This window comes from Notamacropus eugenii, chromosome 3, assembly GCF_028372415.1.
Source record: "Notamacropus eugenii isolate mMacEug1 chromosome 3, mMacEug1.pri_v2, whole genome shotgun sequence".
Lineage (NCBI taxonomy): Eukaryota > Metazoa > Chordata > Mammalia > Diprotodontia > Macropodidae > Notamacropus > Notamacropus eugenii.
In genome coordinates this window covers 38,469,078-38,489,621 of record NC_092874.1, presented here as the reverse complement: position 1 = coordinate 38,489,621, position 20,544 = coordinate 38,469,078, and the positions used below count along the sequence as shown (strand labels likewise).

The window sequence follows — 20,544 nt, the reverse complement described above, 5'->3', positions numbered from 1 at the left end:
TCTGTTTTTAAAAAAAACAAATGTGATAGAAATTGATAGTTTCATATACAAATTTTTGCTGCTCTATGAAAATATCCATGTTTGTCAAATTTATGAAAAGGGAAAGAAAGACAAGACCTCCCCAAATTATGAGAGATTAGCTTATTCGGCAAGCCTTGATACGCTTAGACAAACGAAAACCTGAACAGCATATTTTCCAGATGATGGCCCAAGGATTCACATGGGGTGGGGAGAGCTGCAGGGGTCAGAGGGGTCACACTGGTGAATTTGATTTATCTCCATCTCTACTCCCCAACCTTCCGGTTCCATTTCACATTGGGTTCTGAACAATGCATGAAGAACGCTGAATCTGGAGTCAGAAGACAGGGACTCAATCTGTCTCCAAGGCTCTTCCCTCTGGACCTGGTCGTTATGAGGAAATGATACTAAGCTTGGACATTTCTATGGCAAGTTCAAGTTGACAAAGGGCTTCTTTGTTCACTTTCTCATCTGAGTCATCAGTGCTGGGGCTGGCCCTACAGCTATTACTCTCTGCACTTTGAAATTTAGGGGTTAACTGCCTTGCCCTGGGCACACAAAGGCAGCACATGAACCCAGTTCTGCTTGACCCCATCCATGTTGTATCCATTACAACAAAGGAAGTCTTAAAGCATTTTTACAAATGTGGCTCATTTTCATTATGTAATTTTATAACAAACACAGGTAGCCCAAAGAACAAAAGCTGACTGCGTCGGACATGGAAGGAGAACAGACATTAGGAAGGAGGAGACCGTATTTCAAAGAGATGGATTTTATTGTGTGTAGATTGTGCAATATGGTCAGTTCCAAAATCTATATGATTGATACATTAAATGTGTATTACAAGATTACATGACTCATAGGGAAAAGCACATGTAATGGGCAGGATGTAATACACTGACTCCTTAGCTCCAGAGGCATGGAGGAGAAGCTAGGAGAAGGGCAAGAAAACGGGCCTCCAGGGACATTCTGGTGCAGAGACAGAGCAGCCAGTAATAAGCCCGTGCTTAAGGATCCCCATGGCAGCAACACAGTCAGCAGCAGAAGCCTTTTTATGGGGCAACAAAAACCCAGGATGGTAGACAAAGTGGATGGCCATCCAGGAGGAAGTCCTGCTGGGTATACAGTGTGAACACGTTCATCCATTCATATCTCCCATAAGGGATGTACCCAACAGAATAAGCTGAAGACTTTCCTCAGATTCATTCTCTGTCCAAGAGGGGAGCAAAAACACAGATGTGTCCTTAAATATGATTTTAAAAAATCTCCGTAGACCTGCCCACAGTTTCTGAGCATGCAGGTCCTATCTGTGATCACTGAAGAAGATGGCCTTCGTCACTATAAAAAAGGCATAATGCCCATGCTGCCAAGGATTGGATAGTAGTCATAGAGAGTGTCAAAGGACATTTGAGGTGGAAGGCCTTCGAAGTCAACAAGTTCACCCCATCACTTTACTGATGAAGATGAGTCCTAGAGTGGTGGACAGGCTGACATAAGATACTACCTTGCTCCACACCACCCACAGTCAATCCTTGCTCTGGCTGCCTCTGTCTCCTGCCAAAGTGCTATATGCTGTCGTAATTAAAAAGAACTGAAATCCTTTTTTGTTCTTTCCTTAAAAAAAGAATTTCAAATCACCCCTTTAAGACAATAGGAGCTGATCTGTGCCAACAGAGAAGGTCAAGAAAACAGATTTAAATCCAGACTGTTACACCTCCACCCCTCCGGCGGTGTTTAGCAACACTGAACTGGTTGCAAACCACTAAGCAAAAGCAAGTCACTGAGAGTAAATGAACCACCTTTATTCCTTCTGCATCCGTGAATTCCCGTGTCAGTGGGGAACAGCAATAGCTCCTCCCCACTTGGCGAAAAGGAAAAGTGTTTTGTTCATTGATATGAATCAAGGACTTCCTCACCTGCATCCAGTTTTCAGGGAGACAGTGACAAGACTGAATCTAGCCATGCTGCATCCAGCCCCAGCCCTTGGAGTCTGTCATAAACTGGGACACCAGTTACATCAGCGTGTAGTCTACAGACATGTGCACTGCATGGCATATTCCTTGCCCTTTTTGTGATGGGTTTGCATGAAACATACAGAACATTCATCCTCCTGCAGAGAAGAAGTCATTTGGTAGTTCTAGTAAATGGAGACATCGCTATTGTTAATGCCACAGGGACAGATACAATATCACATTTGACCCTTCTTTACAGGACACAGCAAAGACCTCTCTGGCCAAACTAACTGAGAGACAATTCACAGGCCTGTTGGACTCACATGTAAAGAAATCAGGAGCTCCCATCTGTAAATATAACAAGATCCACATGATTCATACACCTGGAGAGGTGTCACAAAGAATTCACTCAGGAAAGACGAGATGTACAGAGACATCATTTTCAGTGGCAAAATACTATACAGTTAAGACTGGGGACCAGGTTTCCTGAAGGACTGAAAGACTATGACGGACTGCATCCTGGTGCAGAACCACATGTGTGAACTTGACAAGAGAATGGTGTGGAGGTGTGGTCACTAGGACATGGAACCAATCAAGAGAAAAGAAGGCCTGGACACAGAAGTGGGCTCCCCCTTCAAGGGAATGCCAGGAAAATGAACACGTACCTCGGGGACAGTTCTTTTAGCTAGTCCAGAAAACTCTCAGTAAGCATCTGTTCTCACAGGAGTCAGGATGGGAACTGACCTTCCAAGTTTTTTTTGAAGCTGGCTCTCCAGGAGGCTTAAGGGAGATAGTGACTGCTCAGTCTGGGGCTGGGAGGGATGGTTGGATGCCCTCTGCAGTTTCATTACATTTCAAGAGTCTCCTGGGGTTGACCAGTGACCAAGGGTCCCTTCCACAGTGGCATGGGAGCATCACTCTGTCAGTTATTGGCATCCTTGGTATTTCAAGTCACTGGTGCTGAAGTCTGTACTATTGTGTGGTCCTGACACACAAAATCACAGAAGGGTAGAAGAGTGCTGTCATGACCTCCATGCCTGGGCTATACCCAGAGACAATTGAAAGCTGCAGATCAAAACTCAATTCAAACAACACCCCCAAAAGTCTGTGTATAGATAGCGCTAAACTGAGGTATCATTGTCTTATCACATGGTTTTCTGGGATATGCAGATTTGTTGTTGTTTTCCAGTTAATTTGCCTTTACAATTGGGCAGCAGACCAGCTCCCATGAGTGAGTCTATGAGATGCCATCTGTATTTTGGATTAAGACAAGGATAAGTGGTCCATTTTTTCTTCCAGTCAGAACTAATTAAGCGTACATCTCCAACAGTCGTCAGCAGCAAGATGGTTGGTTTTTTTCTTCATGCAGAGGTTTGGCATGGCTATGCCAGTCTGAATTAGTGTCATGGCAGCTGCTGTCCACTGCACAGGGGATAATGCCCATGTTGCATCCCTTCATGTGAAATAGCGGCATGGTGTGGAGTCAATGGAGCAGTGCGAATTACATCTCAATTCCCCATAGGACCTGAGGCGAGAAAGAGAACCTTGGGTCAGAGAGGATTCCACGGGTACCATGGGACCTTAGGATGTGAGAATCAGAAGGAAGCTGAATGATAATGGCTAGCATTAAGAGTCTAACAAAAGCCACCTCACTTCATCCTCGGGACAACCATGGGAGGTAGGTGCTATTATTATCTCCATTTTACAGGAGGGGAAACTGAGGGATTGACTTGCTAGGGCTACATAGTCAGTAAGTAGCAGCACTCTGTGCACTGGACCACCTGGATACCTCCTTAGAGACCATCTAGGCCAAGTACTCTTAAGCCTTTCTGTGTCATGGACCCCTCTGGCAGTGTCCAGTCAACCCCACAGTCCCCTTCTCAAATCCTGACTTCATATGCATAAAATAAAACACAGAGAATTACAAAGGAAATCCATTATATTGAAATGCAGTCATCCAAATATTAAAAACAAGTTCACAGACCTCCCAGAAATTTGTCCATGTCCCTCTTAGGCATCCATGGACCCCAAATCCAAGACCCCTGGTCTAGTGCAATGTTCTCACATTTACAGATGAAGAAAAACCAGCCCAAATAGGAGAAGTTGAAGAACTGGGATTTGAACCGGACCTTTTGGATCCCATGCCCATGACACGCAGTCTCTCAAGAAGCTCCCTCCTGATAGAGGAGTTGTCATAACTGATCGATCAATCAAAAACATTTATCAAGTATCTATTATGTGCCAGTCCCTGTGCTAAGTGCTGGGGATACAAAGAGAGGCATGAGACGAGGAGTTTACAGTCTAATGGAATCCATCTTGCCCATCGTCCCCACCTTGGCTTCTCTTCATTCTCTCCATTCCAACAGCCTCCTTTGAAGCCCTTCCCTCCTCATTGCCCCGTTCTACTGTTTGTGCCTGCCAGCTCTTGGTCCTGGCTCTCCCCAAGCTGCTGAACAGTGCTGAAGGAAATTACACAGGTGAGTACCTGGTCCACTAAGGATTCTTACCTCGTTTCACTGCTCACTTGTTCTCCCAGTCCTTTTCTCCTTTTTTGGCTGATGTCCTATTGCACATCCACAGCGGCCTTTCTCTCTTCTAAGGCCCCCCATGGCACCCCTACCCCAGCACTCTGCCTTGCACCCAGGACCCTGGCTCCTGCTCTAGTGAGTGACTGAGGCCCTGCACAGTGACCGCCCCTGCTGCTGCTGCCCTCAGCCCCAGACTTTCTTCACCTTGGCCTTCTCTCTGTTGCTCCAACCTCAGAGGAAGTGACTCTTCTCCTTTGTTAAAGATACAAGTTCAATAACAAAGTTAGCAGGTAAATGCCTCTAACTTGGCCCCTTGCTCCAATCTCATTTTCTGGGAGTTTGCCTCATTGATTATTCCATCTCTCCCTATGTACTGAGGCCTTCCCTGCTGCCTGGCCACACGATGAGGTCTCCTCATCCTTAAAAAAAACAAAAAACCCTTTCACTTGACCTTACTAGCCCCTTAAGCCCTCTCACTGCCAGACTTCTAGAGAAACATCATCTATCCTCACTGCTTCCATTTTCTCACAGGCCACCCCACTCCTTCACTTCTTGTAATCTGGCTTCTGATCCCATCATTCTACAGAAACCACATCCAAATGTTACCAGTGACTGTTCTTTTCTCAGTCCTCTTCCTCGCTGACCTCTCTCCAGTTCTGGACATTGTCAAATACACACTCTTTCTGGAAACTCTCTCTTCCCTTAGCTTTTAGGGAGCTGAGTCTTCTCCTTCTCCTAAATACATATGTGACTATTCCTGCTCAGTCTCCTCTACTGATTACCCATCTCTTGCCCCCCCAAAGATGTCCCCCAAAACTATGTTTTGAACCATCTTCTCTATCCACTCTCCCTTCGGCTCCCATGGATTCAGTTATCCTTAGGCTGAGGATTTCCAAATATACAGCCTATCCATCCATAATCTCCTGTATTTCCACCCAGGTGTTCTGTTCAGACAGCATCTTCCTCCAAACTTCCCTGTTTCTGATGGCTGCACTCCTGTGTTCATGTTTACAACGTCAGAGTCCTCTGTAAGTCTTCTCTTAGTGCTCACCTCCTACACAGCCAGTCATTGTGCTCTGACTTTTTTCTCCACGTGCATCACATACATCCTTTTTCCCCACTCATGTGACCATCACCTACCTCAGACCTTTATCACTACTCCCCTCCACACTGTAAGAGCCCCCTGATTGGTTTCCACAGTTCTAGTCTCTGCCCTTATAAGCCTTGAGTGATCCTCCCAGAGCACAGATCTGAGCATGTTACTACTCCCTTGCTCAAATACATTCAGTGACTCTCAATGGCCTCTAGAACAGAAGACATGTTTCCCAGCTTAGAACTGCCAGTTCTTAACAGTCTGGTTAGATACTCTACATTCATGTCTACCTGGATGATTAGCTTTCCCTGGCCTGAGCATGCTGTCACCTCGGGCCTCCCTTAGTTCCTACAAACCCTTTCCCATTTCTGTGATGTCCTCCCTGCTCATCTCTGCCTTTCAGTTCTCTTATTTTCCTTCCATGAAGCCTTCTCTGATATCCATAAGGTAGGAGCCCTCTCCCACCTCAACTTTCACTGGATTTGTCCTGAGCCCCTGTATCATGTGTGTAGAGAGATATGCTCAGCCCCTCTCCAGCCTAGAAGAACAGGGCTCCTGGAGAGCAGGGACAGTTTTGTTTCTGTCTTGGCATATTCAGTATCAGCACAGTGCCCTGCATAGAGTGAGCACTTAATCACTGTTTGTGGACTTGGAGTTTGGAACAGAATCCCAGTGTGGCCCAATGTCCCACAATCCACCTGCAGGCTCCACAGTCTGACTCATTAGTGGTTCCTGCAAGCTCCCCCTTCCACAGAAGGGTCAGCTGATGGGAAACAGAAGGTCAAACTGATGAAGGAGGAATTGTGAGGAGGGGACCCATGAGGCTGGTCAATCATCAGGAGATAACATGGTGTGTGGCTCTGACTAGGCACACCAAATGTCCCCCATCAGGCTCCAGAGCCCAGTTTAGCTCCCCAGAATGATATGGTCCAGCAAAGGTCATGTGCTGTCCTGGGAGAGATGGGAGAGCCACCTTTTGGGAACAAGGCTGCGGTACTCAATAGCCGGTTACCGTGGGCCGGCCTTCAACTTCCTACAAGAAGCTTAGCTCCTTCAGCCACAAAATCAACAACTTCTGGGCTTCTTCTTTGATCTCATTCTATACAACCCACTTAACTCCTTGCCTCTGGGATGGTTGTGATGTTTTTCTAGTGTAGAAAAACCAAAAGTCTACCAAGATAAAAAACAAACGCTGGGCCTGACTCCTCCACCCCTCCAAGAAAACACTGCATCCCCTTTATCAATGAAAAGCATTATTCCTATTAGACTCTGAACTCCTTGACAGCAAGGACCAGGAGGGTTTGCCTTTCTGTGTAGCCCCAGTGTTAAACACAGTACCTGGCATTAAGTAGGTGCTTAAAAAATGCTTGTTAACTTATTCATATGGAATACAGAAAGGAACGTACTACTTGGTACAGCTACAGAATTTGAGAAGGTGAAAGTACCCTCAGGGTTATCTAGTTCAGCCCCTTCTTTTTTTCAGATAAGGACCCTGAAGCCCAGAGAACAAAAGTGATGGGCGGCTCCCCCTCTGCCTCGATGCCTGTCTAGTCTCCTCCACTGAAGTCCCACCTTGACCTCCTGACAGAAGGTGGAGAACACAGGCCCTAGTCCTCCCTCTCATACAGGACCAGACCCTCTTTTTTTTCCCCCTAATCATGCATTCTGGTATAGCATCCACTCGGACTGCTGTTTCTTTAATATAATCTGGTGCCACCTGCTTATAGCCCTTAACTGTCCTTGCTGGGTAACCTTCAACTTGAAATACCACTCCTCTCCTCTAACCTCACATTTGGTCCCCTTTCAATGTATAGGGGAGGTGGCTCAGGGGATAAAGTACTGGACCTGGAGTCAGGAAGCCCCAAGTTCAAATCTGACCCTGGGAAAATGACAACCTCTGAATGCCTCCATTTTCTCATCTGAAAAATGGGGATAACAAGGGCATCTGCCTTTGAGGATCTCTTAGCACCTGCCTGGCACAGAGTAAGGACACCAAAGCACTTTTCAAATCTCCAAAATCTACAGAAACACTAGTCATTGTTGTTCCTTTGTCTTTCATTAAGAAGATAAACTCCTGGTGGGTAGGGATTGTTTCTGTCTCTCTTTGTAGCCCTGGCTCTTTACACAGTGCCTGGCATACGGAACTTCCTCTACCAGGGCAGACTGGCACCTGTCCTTTAACTTGGCATCTTCTAGAGTTCTCTAGAGAAGGGACCCCTTTTTCGCCTGGGACCCCTTCAGCAAGAGGTCACAATCCACAGCTTAAGTGCCGCTCTAGAACACTGAGAGGCTTCAGGTCTGTATATATTGGAGGTAGCACTCCAACCCAGGCCTTTGTGCTTTCAAGACCAGGCTACTGTCATAGGCACAGAGCAAGCACTTAATAGTTGCTCAATGACTGACTGACTCTTCAGAAGAGGTAGACATTCCATGCTCATTTTTTCATCTTATTTACATTTCCCTTTTCAAATGAGAAAACTGAGCTGCAGAGAAGTGACAGATTTATCAGAGATTATAGTTCCTGGTGGTAGCAGGACTAGAATTCAGTACTCCCAATTCCAGCCCATTCTGTTTTCCCTAGAGGACACTGCTGAGGATAGGAACAGGACCCAGAGTGGGAGGGGAAGTAGCCAAACAAAGAATTGTCTCTGACAGAAATGCCAGCCCTGATGGCTTCTCGATGAAATAGGTTCTCTGACAGAGTTAAAGGGGCAGATTTCAGGGAAGGTTTAATCAGGATGTCAGAATGGACAGGGGCTACTGAATGGGTGGCCCAAAGGGCAGGAATTTATGGCCTTTAAAAAGCAGTTTGTGACTGGATGTCCACTTAGGATAGGTTAATGAAAAAGCTCAAAACATGGGCCCATGCGATCTCTTTTTTTAATCTATTCCTCTGTCTTGCTCAACACCTTGCTCAAGGTAGTATCTTATAAGGAACTGGGTCCTGTCAGTTTTCATAAAACACAGCCTACCTCTATTCAATACTGTCTACTCCAGCCACCTAATTTGGGGCTACCAGGCAGAAGGACAATGAGAAAATATCTCACTTTTAGAAACGTGATCCTACCAAGGGTATGCAAGGACAGTATTGTCTTCTTCAGCATTTACTACAGTATCTTCAGTATGTGCTCAATATGTATTTGTGCAGCTGAATGGGATCTGGTGCATCTGCTTTGTTCACTCAACTCTCCTGTCTATTCGCTTCTCCTTTCCTTCTCCAGTCCTATGGTCAAGGAAGCACAATCCATTCAAGACCATTTGGGGTAGGGGTTGGGGGGGGTGAGAAGATGCTTTTATCATGAAATAAAAAAAATAAAAGAGGTTGTTTAGGAATAGATAGCTTTGTCCTCCTGCTGGACCAAGGGTGATGCAAACTGTATCCTTGCTTCCCCCTCCCTCTATCTCTTTTGATGTCACCTGCTCGCAGGAGGAAATAGCTTTTGCTTTCAAGTAATTGTGGCTCTATTAGGACAGACAAAAGTAGACTTTCTCAAATCCCTTTTACATTCACTCCACCATGCATCATTTTATCCCTACCCGGGGAGATAGGTTTCGCAAGTCAGATAGCCAAAGTCTCTTCCATCACAGTCTTCCACACCTTCGTGTCGGTAACCATCTCCACAATACGCTCGATGACATCCTACATGGACACAAGAAGGCAGTAACGCTAAGGTAAAGGCTAACTGTGGTGACTGGTCTTGGGTCACACAAATGCTTGCTTTGTGAGGATGCTGTGTCAGCAGGAAGCAGTTTTGTATCTACAATGCCTTGTGTATTGAGATCTATCAATGGGCCATGTATGAAACTGAGAGAATGGGCTAAGTTCAGGATCAGAGCCAAGCAGGGTTCCAAGAGACCCTAGCAATCTGCAGTGGGATTCTGTTGTTTAAGCGAGTCTAAGTTGTTAGCAAGTATGGTCCACTCATGTATTTGGGAAGGAAAGACTTAGCTTATGGACTATCCAGACCCTTCCCTGCCCCAAGTCATTTCATTGCTCATCTGTATCTCTCTTGATGAAGAAAGCAGGTAGAACTCCAATCTACCTATTTGGAGGAGGCTCTGGCAAACATATTCTCCCCACCCCCTTAAAGAAAAGTCACTTCTCCAGTGATTAGATAAGTCCCTTCATGGGAGAAGACAACTCATGATTCTAAAGGAGCTCAAGCCCTCCTTATTACACTTCACTGACTTCCCCTACACTTCTCCTCTCTCCTCCCCCACCCCCTTTCTGAACTTGGAACTGCTCCTAATTATGACTAGACTGAGCTGAAAGGAATTCTGGATTGCACTTGCTCCTCCTCACCCAACAGAGCTGGCCGATCACTCACTTATGCAGTCATCAGCCACCACGTTGTTGCCATCATCACACTCCTCCCCAGGCTGTAGGATCCCATCTCCACAAGAGCTGCCATCGTCTACAGGGTAATCCACAGGATAGAAAGGGGTAAGCTATCCAAACAAACACACAACAATTACCAGGAGGGGACAGTAGATGCCCCAAGGAACAAGAAAGAAAACATTGGAGTTGGGAAATAAAGACACTCTGGAGGGAGGTGCCAGAGAAACACTGCCCCCTTGGCAATGGGATTTCACACACCATTGAAAAGTCGAGTCCATTCAGTGACTGAAATAGTTTTTCATTTGTTCCTTCTCTATAGACTCTTCACCGATTTTAGAGCAGAGGTTCTTAACCTGGTCTCCATGAACTCGTTTTTGTTTTAATATTTTAATGACTGTTTCAATATAATTGATTTCCTTTGCAATCTATGAATTTTGTTTTCTGCATTTAAAAACATGATTCCAAAAAGAGATCCATAAGTTTCACTAGACTGCCAAAAGAGCCCTTGGAACCAAAAAGGCCAAGGATCCCTGGCCTAGAGGGAATCTGGTGAACAAGATTGAGACTCAGGAAATCCAGGGTTCATTTCCTGCCTCTGATCTTCTGTCCTGGCTATGTGATTGTGGATCAATCATTTAACCTCGCTGGGCCACAGTCTCCTCATCTCTAAAATGAGTATGATGCGGGGAGGAGCTGAGAGAAGGAGAGAATTTGGAACTGAAAAAAAATATTGAATTAAAGAAAATTAAATGAATATAGTCATACCTATAGAGTAGGTACCTCACAGGCTTGTAGTGAGACTCAAGATTGTAAACCCTGAAGCATTATGTAAATGCTGTGGTTATTTCCAGAGGCTGGACAAGTGTGACCTCTGTCACTGAATCCAGGAAGCTAGTCTGGTATTAAAGAGGTTAGTGTGGAGCTGGCAAATATGGCCTCTGGAAAACCTCCACCTTGAGCTCACCTATAGGCTTTTGTCCAAAAACATAGAGAAAAAGCCTCAAAAGAGAAGTGAGGTAGTATGCCAGAGGGTGGGAGCCAAGGGCCAGCTTCCTGTCCTCTGGGAGCAGGAGTCAGGTGTGGCCAAATCTTGGGATCTCTCAGTTTCTTTAAGGCTCAAAGACTGGGTCCTGAAGTGGTCCCCCTGGATTACCTGGATGGGGAGCCAGCCAATGTTGTCCTTGAAATAGAGAGCTCTCTGGTCTTTACGAAAAGCAATCGCATTTCGGGTGTTCAGCCGCTCCAGTTCATCCCCATTGTTCACCACAAAAATCTGTCCAAAGAAGAGATCAATGAGGACTCTGGCCAATGGTTTTCTAGAGCAGAGAACAGAGCTTGGATGGGATGGCTGGTAAGGAAACAAAATCCCCAGCCCCTTGGCCCTTGATCAATGGATCCTAAGAGCTTTACATGTGATTTCTTTCCCCTGGACACTAAGCTTTGAGTTTTCACTAGAAAAGTCCATAACAGATGAAATCACTCATTTAGATGGTTATCCCTAGGGAAATCTGCTGAGGGTGTCAAGGAGCATGACACATTCACCATCGGTTAGCCACTGGCATCAAGCAAAGCAGCCTTACCACAGGCACTCTGGGGTAGTTCGGGCCATGCACATAGTCCTCATAGGACGGGTTATTCACATTCACGGAGGATCTACAAAGACATCTTCCTGGAGGCCCAGGAGGTCCTCTTTCCCCTTTGGGTCCAATTACAGATTGTCCTGGGAAACAAAATACCAGACTACCATGTTTTATGGCAAAAGACCAAAAAGCCAGTTCCTAGAAAAGGAGTACTATATTTTTAACAGAATGGTTAATAATAGCTGGCATTGATACATATGCTATCTCATTTAATCCTTACAACAACCCCAAAGAGAAAGGCATTATTAGCTCCATTTTACAAATGGGGAAACTGAGGCAAAGAGAGGGTAAGTGACTTGTCTGGGTTCACACAGCTCATAAATGCCCGAGGCTGGATTTGAACTTCGGTCTTCTCAGTTCTAGGCTCAGCACTCTATCCATTTTGTCGCCAGCCGCCAATAGTTAAAATGGAAAGAACCTTGGAAGTCGCCTGAGTTCAAGATGGGCCTCAGGGAGAGTGATTTTAAATACTCTTTTTAATTTTTACATGTTTAGAAAGAATGAAAGGTAGTGTGGTATAGTGGGTAGTGTTGGCTGGTCTTGAAGCCAGGAATACTCTGGTTTAAATTTCACCTCTGACATGTTGGCTGTGGTGCCCCAGGCATGTCATGGCACCTCAGTGTTCTAGGCAGCTTTCTCAAGACTGAGGTTCAGAGAAAGGTGCCAATCTATATTGGTGGAGAGAGTTCCTTTACTTAGAAGTTCCTTCTACCATTGAAATCATAAATCCAGTCCCTATTCCTGTTCCTATCCCTTAGAATCAATCAAGCAATCAACATTTATAAAGTTCCTACTATGTACCAGGCCCTGTGCTAAGTGCTGGAAGATGGGTTTCTGCCTAGATTCCCTTCCACATTACAGAAATCTGACAAAGGAGTTTCATGAGATGGGTTTCTTTATTTATGTTGACAGGGAGGGAGTGACATTTTTGCAAATAACCAGGCCATTGTCCCTCATATTAGGTAAGACACAACATCACAAAATCCCTGAGTGTCTTGAGTGTGACTGTGGGACCTCAAAGGCTGGGCAAGCAGAAGACAGGGCTGCCAGGTCCCCCTTGGAGGGCAGTACCAGCAACAGGCAGGGCCTGAGGCATTAGAGGACCAGTCTAGCCAACTACCCTCCAAGTGACAGTCATTGGTGTGGCGATCAGTGAAACAAAATAAAATATGGTGGCCCCATCCACATCTGCACTGTGCAGGAGAAGGGGGCACTGATGATCACTCCATCATGCTATCTCTACATGTGGACTGCTTGCACTCTCCAGGTGAAATCTTGGTTCAGCAGTTTTCATAATCCAGGAGGAACCGAGCCACATCAATTCTTACATTATGATTATAAATGAAAGCCAGAGGACAGAACAAGAGGCAGCCAAGTAGACATGTGTCTTTGGGGAGACCAGGAGGTGGCAAAATCCAAACGCAACAAGAAGCGTCACACGAGACATGTGTTCACCTCTCTTTGCTGGAAAATGAGCGAGAGAACCACCATGAAACGGTGGCTAGCTCATGAGCAAACGTGTTGCCAAAGATGGAGAATTCAGCTGAATTCTAAAAGTATTCGTTGTACTATGGGCAAGGCATCATGGGTACAAAGACCAAAACAAAGTTATCTCTGTCCTCATGGGAGGGATCCCTCATGCACATGGATAATATTTCAGGAGGGACAAAGCACTAACAACTCTGGGAAGCCTTCCTGTTCTGGGAGGCTCCTGAAAGGAATGTAAAGGAAGCAGAGGTGCTAAGGAGTGGAAATGAACTAGGGTACATTCTAGGCCTACAGAAGCATGAGGAGCGGCTCCTGAAAACAGCCAGGTCCTCTCCCATCACAGCCCTTCTGGAGGGGGAAGACAGCCAGCAGTCATGGCTTCACCAACATCAGTGCTGCAGACGAGGTCCAGAGACCCACTTCCTGTCCTTACCTGCTCATGGCAATGATCACGTGACCCCAAAGCCAAGGCCCATGAGCATCCATAGGAGTAGAGTGAGTGGGCCAGGTGGAGGGGAAGGGCTCACAGGCAGCAGCCACTCCTTACCTGAAGCTGGTGCTCCTGGGGGGCCAAGCTTGCCGGGAGGTCCAGGGCGGCCAGGTGGACCTGTGACTCCAGGATCACCCTTTTGTCCCTGGCAGAGAGGAAAGTGTGACCTGTTAGGATGGTTGGGAAAGAAGTCAACACTCCTAATCACACAAAGTCTCTGATGAAGCCCAGAACAAGAAAATGCAATGTACAGCATGAAACTGAGTAGGCTCTTTGGTCAGATGTGAGAAGTCAAAGGTGAGAAAAAGGTGAGAAAAGCTTTGGGGTCAGACAAGGAGATGGCAGGTTACAGACCTCAGGTCATTTTACTGAATAAGAACAAGAAGAGAGAACTTTGGAAAGGCCACCTGATGGGAAGCTGCTTCTTCTGACTGTTCTTCCTCTGCCATAGACCCCCCAACCAATGTGTAACATCACCCCAACGTCTGAGTGGCACAGTGGATCTGGAGTCAGGAAGACCTGAATCAAGATCCAGCCTCAGACATTTAGTAGCTGGGTGACCTTGGGCAAGTAACTTAACCATGGTTTGCCTCATGTTTCTTCCTCTGTAAATTGAGGACAATAATAGCACCTACCTTGGAGGGTACTGTGTGGATCAAATGAGGTCATGTTTGTAAAGCACTCAGCCAGTGCCCAGCACACAGTAGGTGCTGTATAAATGTTTTTGTTCCCTGACTCCTTGTCCATCCCTCCTTTCCCAGTCAAACAACATTAATGAAACAACCAGACCATTATGAGATGTGCTCACATGGCGGGAGTCCAGGAAAGGCTTTGTGGGGGCTGAGACTCAGATGGGTAAAGAGGAGGCAGAGACATTCGTTACAGAATAATGTGTGATGGGTCAGGAAGAGGGAGACATGGAGCTCCTGCGGAGGAGATCTGGTCTTTCCACTGTAAGGAGAAGAAGAGGATTCTCTTTCTGCTGTGGATGTTGGTTATCATTCTCTCTGGTTTTGAGGGTCGCAGGTAGTGGGAGGAGGTGATCTTTTGCATCAGTATATCCTGGGCATTCCTTGCGGTCATCTAGAACCCAACATCTTGGGGCAGTGGCCAGAGCACAAGATGGAGTCCCAAGACTCCAGTCAGTTCTGGTTCTACTGCTTGTCATCTGAGGTAAACCTCCATTTCTCTGAACCTCAGTTCCCTCATCTGTAAATTGAGTATAATAATCCCTGCCCAGACCCCTCACAGGGACTCTGAGAGATTCAAAGGAGATAATATATGTTAAAGTGTTTTCATGAGTTGCCTCAATGCCCAAAGAACAAGGCTCCTCTCTGAGCCTCAGTAATCTTATCTGTGAAGGAAAGTTACCTACCACGGGAGCATGTGTGAGGAAAAATTCTTGGCAAACCCGAAGACCTATGAAATTGTCATAGAGCACTAACCAAGTCCCAAAAGTCCAACTCTGGCCCCACAGTAGAAGAAAGTGAGGGCCAGCCCCTTGGCTTATCAAAAACCTCCAGGTTCTAGCTCAAATGCCTCATGTTCCACTGCTGTCCACTCAAGGAGAAAATAAAGCAGGGATTTTGCCACAAAGGCTTAAGGGGCAAAAAACAAACCAAGAATGCAATAACCAGCAAAGGCCATGGTTTATACAACACAACAACCAACCCTGCCCATGGCGCTCAATGGGGGCATGCGTAGACATGGTCCATTTACTCTATTTCCCAGAGTCCTCTCCATTCCCTCCAACTTGACCAAAGAAGAAGCTCTTCTATAAACCTCACACTAAAGTGTCTACCATCATAAAGACAGCTGTGAACACATGGCAGGCATGTCTGCCTGATATTTGAATGAATGAACGGTGATGCTGCAGAGCCAGATGAATCACTTTATAGGGGTAAGTACACATGTCTAATGTGAATTCCTATTCCCCAGTTTAGTTGCTTTACAAACCTGGATTTTCCCATTTTCCTATCAGGGCAGAGACAACTGTTATTACAGTAACACCAAATCCCAAAAAGGCCCATGCATCATGGAGTCCTGGTTCCATTTTGTTTCTGGCTGCTCTCTTCTGTTATAGGAATGATTTTGCCAGGTGCCAGCATTTTGGCCTTGTGTCCAGAGACTGAGACGTGGTGATTGAGATGAGCTGGGTTCACTCCCTGTAACACCAGGGCTGAGTACTCAGCTATGCCCTAATGACTCTTCAGGGCCTAAGCAGTACAGTGATTTATGCCCCCAGCACCTTTGGCCTGGATTCTCTCCCCACAAGTCTACTTTGGCAGGCTTGCCCTCCTGATGAAATACAATCTCCCCTCTAGTAGAGAAGCAGCCCCTTCACAGGGCCCTTTTCCCATCAGGCCTGGAAGGGATGACATTCCTCCTTGGGAAGGCTGCTCCTTCTTCGGTCTTCACTGGCCTATTTCCAGTCTCTGGCAGGGGTGTTTTGGGGGTTGGGGAAAGAGGAGTGAGGGTGACATTGGAGGTCCCAATTCAGTCCTACTTTGAACACTCCTTCTGAGCTAAAGTATTCAATGAGATCACTGAGATGGATCTCATAGGAAAGGAAATCACACCTTCTTAATATAGCTGCCCAGGGGCTTTTTTTAGTCAGCAACATGAGCTGGATCCCAGGACCGGAAGCAAGGCCTAGGGGAGCCGGCCATCACCCCCCACCTCCGCCCCCGATTCTTACACAAACAGCCACTGACTACTGGCTTGTTAGATAACAAGGAATGCCTCAGTGAGCTGCATTCATGTTATCTAAAAAAACATTTCCTGGCAAGACACGCTAAGTGATTAGGTGCTACCTCCAGAGCACCTCTTTGGATTGCCTACCTTGGACCAAGAAGTGGTGGACTCTGGGTGCAGAATGAAGACCAGATGAGGAAATCTGCTTTGTTTGCTTCTGCCCACCCCCAAAATAATAGAAGGTGGAAGGGAGAGGAAATCTATTTTTAATATTTGAGAAATTAAATTAAAACAATATTTTAAAAATTCTTTCCCCAGAAGATTACAAGAAGCAGGTCCCCTTCCAACCTGAAAACAACAGGCTGAATTAGCTGACTTTCCTTTTTCGTTTTTCTCTGAATCTGTGGTTTCTTCCGATCTCACTGGTTTGAAAGCTTCCTCCCCCTGTGCAGACTGGCAGCTCCAGGGGAGTGTTCCTAAGGGAAGTCCCCTGATCACACACAGCCAGTCAGACTAGAACCCAGCCTTTCCTGGCTCCAGGGTGCTCAGCCCTTGTCTACCAGGCCTTTAGTGATCTATGACCTCTACAGGAGATAAACTGTCAACCAGCAAGCGAATGAGATCTTGAAATCTCACAGCTACCCATGCGCCCGTGGAAATGAAAGCCCCCAAGAGTCTTCCCTGCCCCCTTCCCTCCTGCCCTGAAGCTTGGTTAATCAGCCTGCTGCCACCCAGGGAGGGGCTGTGGGCTGTGGAGCACACTTGAGTTTCCTGGAAATGATTATTTCATTGGACTCATTTATCTGGCTTTCTAGCACTCCCCGTCCTTCTGCTGCAACTTTTAAAGGAGCAGTAAACTCAGGGCAAGGCAATTAGGTGGCTCAGTGGATAGAGTGCTGGGCCTGGAGTCAGGAAAACTTCTCTTTAAAGTCTGGCTCAGACCCCCTCACTAGCTGTGTGACCCTGGACAAGTCACTTCACCCTAATCCCCTAGAGGAGGAAATAACAAACCACTCTGGTATACTTTACCAAGAAAACCCCACAGACAGTATGGTCCATGGGGTCACAAAGAGTTGCACACAACTGAACAACAACCACAACAAACTTGGAACCCCAAGAGAAAAGATACCATGAGATACTGCCTGGAGTGGTGGAAAGAGTGTGCCAGCGAGAAGGGGCTGGGCCTGAATCTTGACTTTTCTCTTTTCTCCCTGGGTAACCTGGGGAAATCCCTTCAACTCTCCAGGCCTCAGTTTCTTCATCTGTTAAATGAGGGGCTGAACTTGATGCCCTCTGGAGTCCTTTTGGATCTATCTCTATGACTCCAGGATCATCTTATCTCAGGCGCTTATCTTCACACAAGGTTGACCATCATTGCTTAAGAAAGGAGCCAGAACATAAAAGAGAGTACCAACTAGCTCCCTGAACCATAACCAACCGCACTGACAATTATCAGACACCTATTGTGTTGAAGGAATCCTAATAAAGCTAACCCCAGCCTCAATATTCTAACTTCCTTACAGACCCCCTGAACAGCAAGGCAGAGGCATGAACTGATTTAACCATGCAATCTGACTTTAACCACACCACAGGCCCCCAAATTCCACCACAAGCCTCACTGAACAGCAGGCCCACTTCCCCCAGTGAGCCACTGCCCCGGATCCAGTTCACATACTTCAAAACGCGTATCCTTGCACTCAACCACAGTCCCATCATCCCTCTTAGCCCAAGACAGGACCAGCATACCTAACTATCCATCTTGACCAGACAGGACTACAATAGCTAGCCAATCGGAAAGCAGCACAACCACCGAACCATAGAAGGAACCCCTTCTCATTACCTAATCCCTTAACAAATCCCTCCTGCCTTTTTAATATTCACAATTTCTGTCATATAATCAGCATCATTACACTATAAAATCACCTGTGTTATCGTTATCAATTTGCTGGTTCCTCTTGGATCTCAGCCTATTGGGGGCATCATTCCCAATAAATGCCTATACTCGGATTAGAGGTGGTCTGACTTTGAATTCTCTCTGAGAAAGTGTCACCACAACACACCATGAAACCCAACAGGGTACAGGGGCAGCTAGGTGGCACAGTGGACAGAGTGCTGGGCCTGGAGCCAGGAAGACTCATCTCCCCGAGTTCAAATCCAGCCTCAGACACTTATTAGCTGTGTGACTAGCAAGTCACTTAATCCTGACTGCCTCAGTTTCCTCATCTGTAAAATGAGCTGGAGAAGAAGATGGCAAAGCACCCTAATATCTCTATCAAAAAACCACAGATGGGGTCACCACGAGTCAGAAACAACTGAAAACAACTGAACAACAACATCATGTTCTCTGATGCCTTTGGGACACAGCCTCAGTCTGGCTGAGCTCTGTGGAAGCTGTGTCCAGGTCATACAATGCTACACTAGACCTTTGCTTCCTAGGATGCGTGCTAACCATCCAAGGCCATTTTGGGTATCTTTATGGGAGCAGTACAACAGTGGGCAGAGTATTAGGCTGGGAGCCAGGAAAACCTGGGTTCGAATCTCACCAAGGATGCTTGTTTTCTATGTGACCCTGGGAGAAGCGCTTATACCCAGAACAGAGCCTACTCAGTCCAGGGGAGGGAGCCTCCACACCATCAGTGCCCATTGATCAGAGTGTATATTTGTGTTAGGGGGCCAGGGAGACAGCACTAGCCCCAATGCCCATGATGTAGAGGGCATCCGTGTGGGCCCCGTGAAAATCAGGGAGCTGGGTCAAAAGAAACTCAGTTCTCCTCCACCTTTCTTCTTCAGAATTCCTACTGATCAGGCTCTGCTGAGTCTACAAGCCCAAAGGGCAATGGGCGGGCCCTTATTCAGCTGACTTGCTCACAGCAGGAAAGCAAACCAGAGGATTATCCAGACTGGTTGTCTAGTTGGTCTACGATTGTACCAGAAAATGAGCTGTTCTTTGCACTGCCAAAGCTGACTGGGCTGGCAGCACTGACTTCTCCTAGCCTAGTGACAGGGAAAGGCAGGGATGAAAGAGCTGGAGCTGGGAAGGGAGGTTTCACATCCAAAAGAACCTCTCAGGTCCATTGATTTTAGACCGATGGAATACCCAAGAATCATCATGATACAGGAAGAAAAGCAACCAGCCTAGAAGTCAGAAGACCTGGATTTAAGCCCTGGCTCCAAGGTTTATAGGGAGTATGACCTTAGGCAAACCTCATGACCTTGGTTTACCCATCTGCAAAATGGCGATCTGAACACTGGTCTTGCTCACAGTTGAATGAGAAAATCATTTCGTAAGCCGTTAAATGCTCCTGTACATGTAAGCTATTACATAAGGTGGGTTGGTGTAGTGCAGTGGGGGAAGGGAATATGCGTTTATTAAGTATCTACTATATATCAGGCTCTTTTAACCTTATCTGATGAGAGAGTCAGAATGCATATGGAGTCAAAAGACTTGGGTTCCTATCTGAGCTTCACTGCTCATGAAGGACCTACTGAGATAACCTGATCTTGGGCAAGTCATTTCCAGCTTTAGATCCTAGGATTTGTAATCCTATTCTTAGGCTCCAAAAGAAAGCATCTAGTGAAACCTCTTTACAAAACACACTATATAATGGATCAACCACAGAGCAGCAAGCCCTAGATTAAGCCTGTGAATGAACATCGGCCTAGGCCAGCCAGGGCAAAGAGGGGACGCACCCCTTTCCCCCTCTTCCAGAATGTCCTCCCTTCTAATGTGAGGGGCAGGCTTTTGGTGCCCCCTGCCATAGCCGTACAGTGGCAAAAATGCAACACCTCCATGGCTCATTCTGCATGGCTTAGCCCCAGAGCCAGCTGCGCCAACTAATGACTGAGAACGAACATTTCTCTCTTGCCCTTGATGACGAGAGTGAGAGAGAGACTGAGACAGAGAGACAGAGAGCCATAGATACAGTAAGACAGAGAAAGAGAAATAGAGTGATACAGAGGAAGAAGACAGACCCTGAAGAACATGGACACAGAGGAAGAGGGAGAGGAAAGAGAAACTGAAAAATATCGGGAGAGACAGAGAAGGGGAGATGAGGAGAGGGAGAGAGACATCCTTCAGTTACATATGAGGATCCCCAAGTGTAAACAATCCCAATGACCTCAGGCATGAACAGAGCTAGGAGCCCGCCCCTCTTGTTAGAGACCTGCCCCACTCTGCTGTGGGTTGCCAATGGACCATTCATTCTGGCTCTTGGGGGTGGGGAGGAGAGATGTAATCCGTCTCCTGAGTCTGATGAGTTGTAAAACTACTCGTCAGAGCCTAATCTACCCCCAAGTGAACAG

General features: G+C 46.5%; 1 protein-coding gene across 7 annotated transcripts in view; it reads right to left on the bottom strand.

Moving 5' to 3' along the window:
* Positions 1-774: 774 nt before the first annotated feature.
* Positions 775-20,544, bottom strand: part of COLQ (collagen like tail subunit of asymmetric acetylcholinesterase) — a 69,439-nt gene continuing 49,669 nt past the window's right edge. For 2 of the 7 annotated variants that reach the window (XM_072651276.1, XM_072651282.1), the window contains exons 12-17: positions 13,606-13,693; positions 11,511-11,650; positions 11,084-11,203; positions 9,920-10,040; positions 9,129-9,231; positions 3,142-3,495 (exon numbers count right to left, since the gene is read on the bottom strand). In XM_072651276.1, the coding sequence (XP_072507377.1) occupies positions 3,426-3,495; positions 9,129-9,231; positions 9,920-10,040; positions 11,084-11,203; positions 11,511-11,650; positions 13,606-13,693 (642 nt within the window). In that variant the 3' untranslated portion in view covers positions 3,142-3,425. Of the gene's footprint in view, positions 3,496-9,128; positions 9,232-9,894; positions 10,041-11,083; positions 11,204-11,510; positions 11,651-13,605; positions 13,694-20,544 lie in introns of those variants that run through there. The other 5 variants (XR_011976601.1, XM_072651279.1, XM_072651280.1 and 2 more) reach the window with 5 other exon arrangements.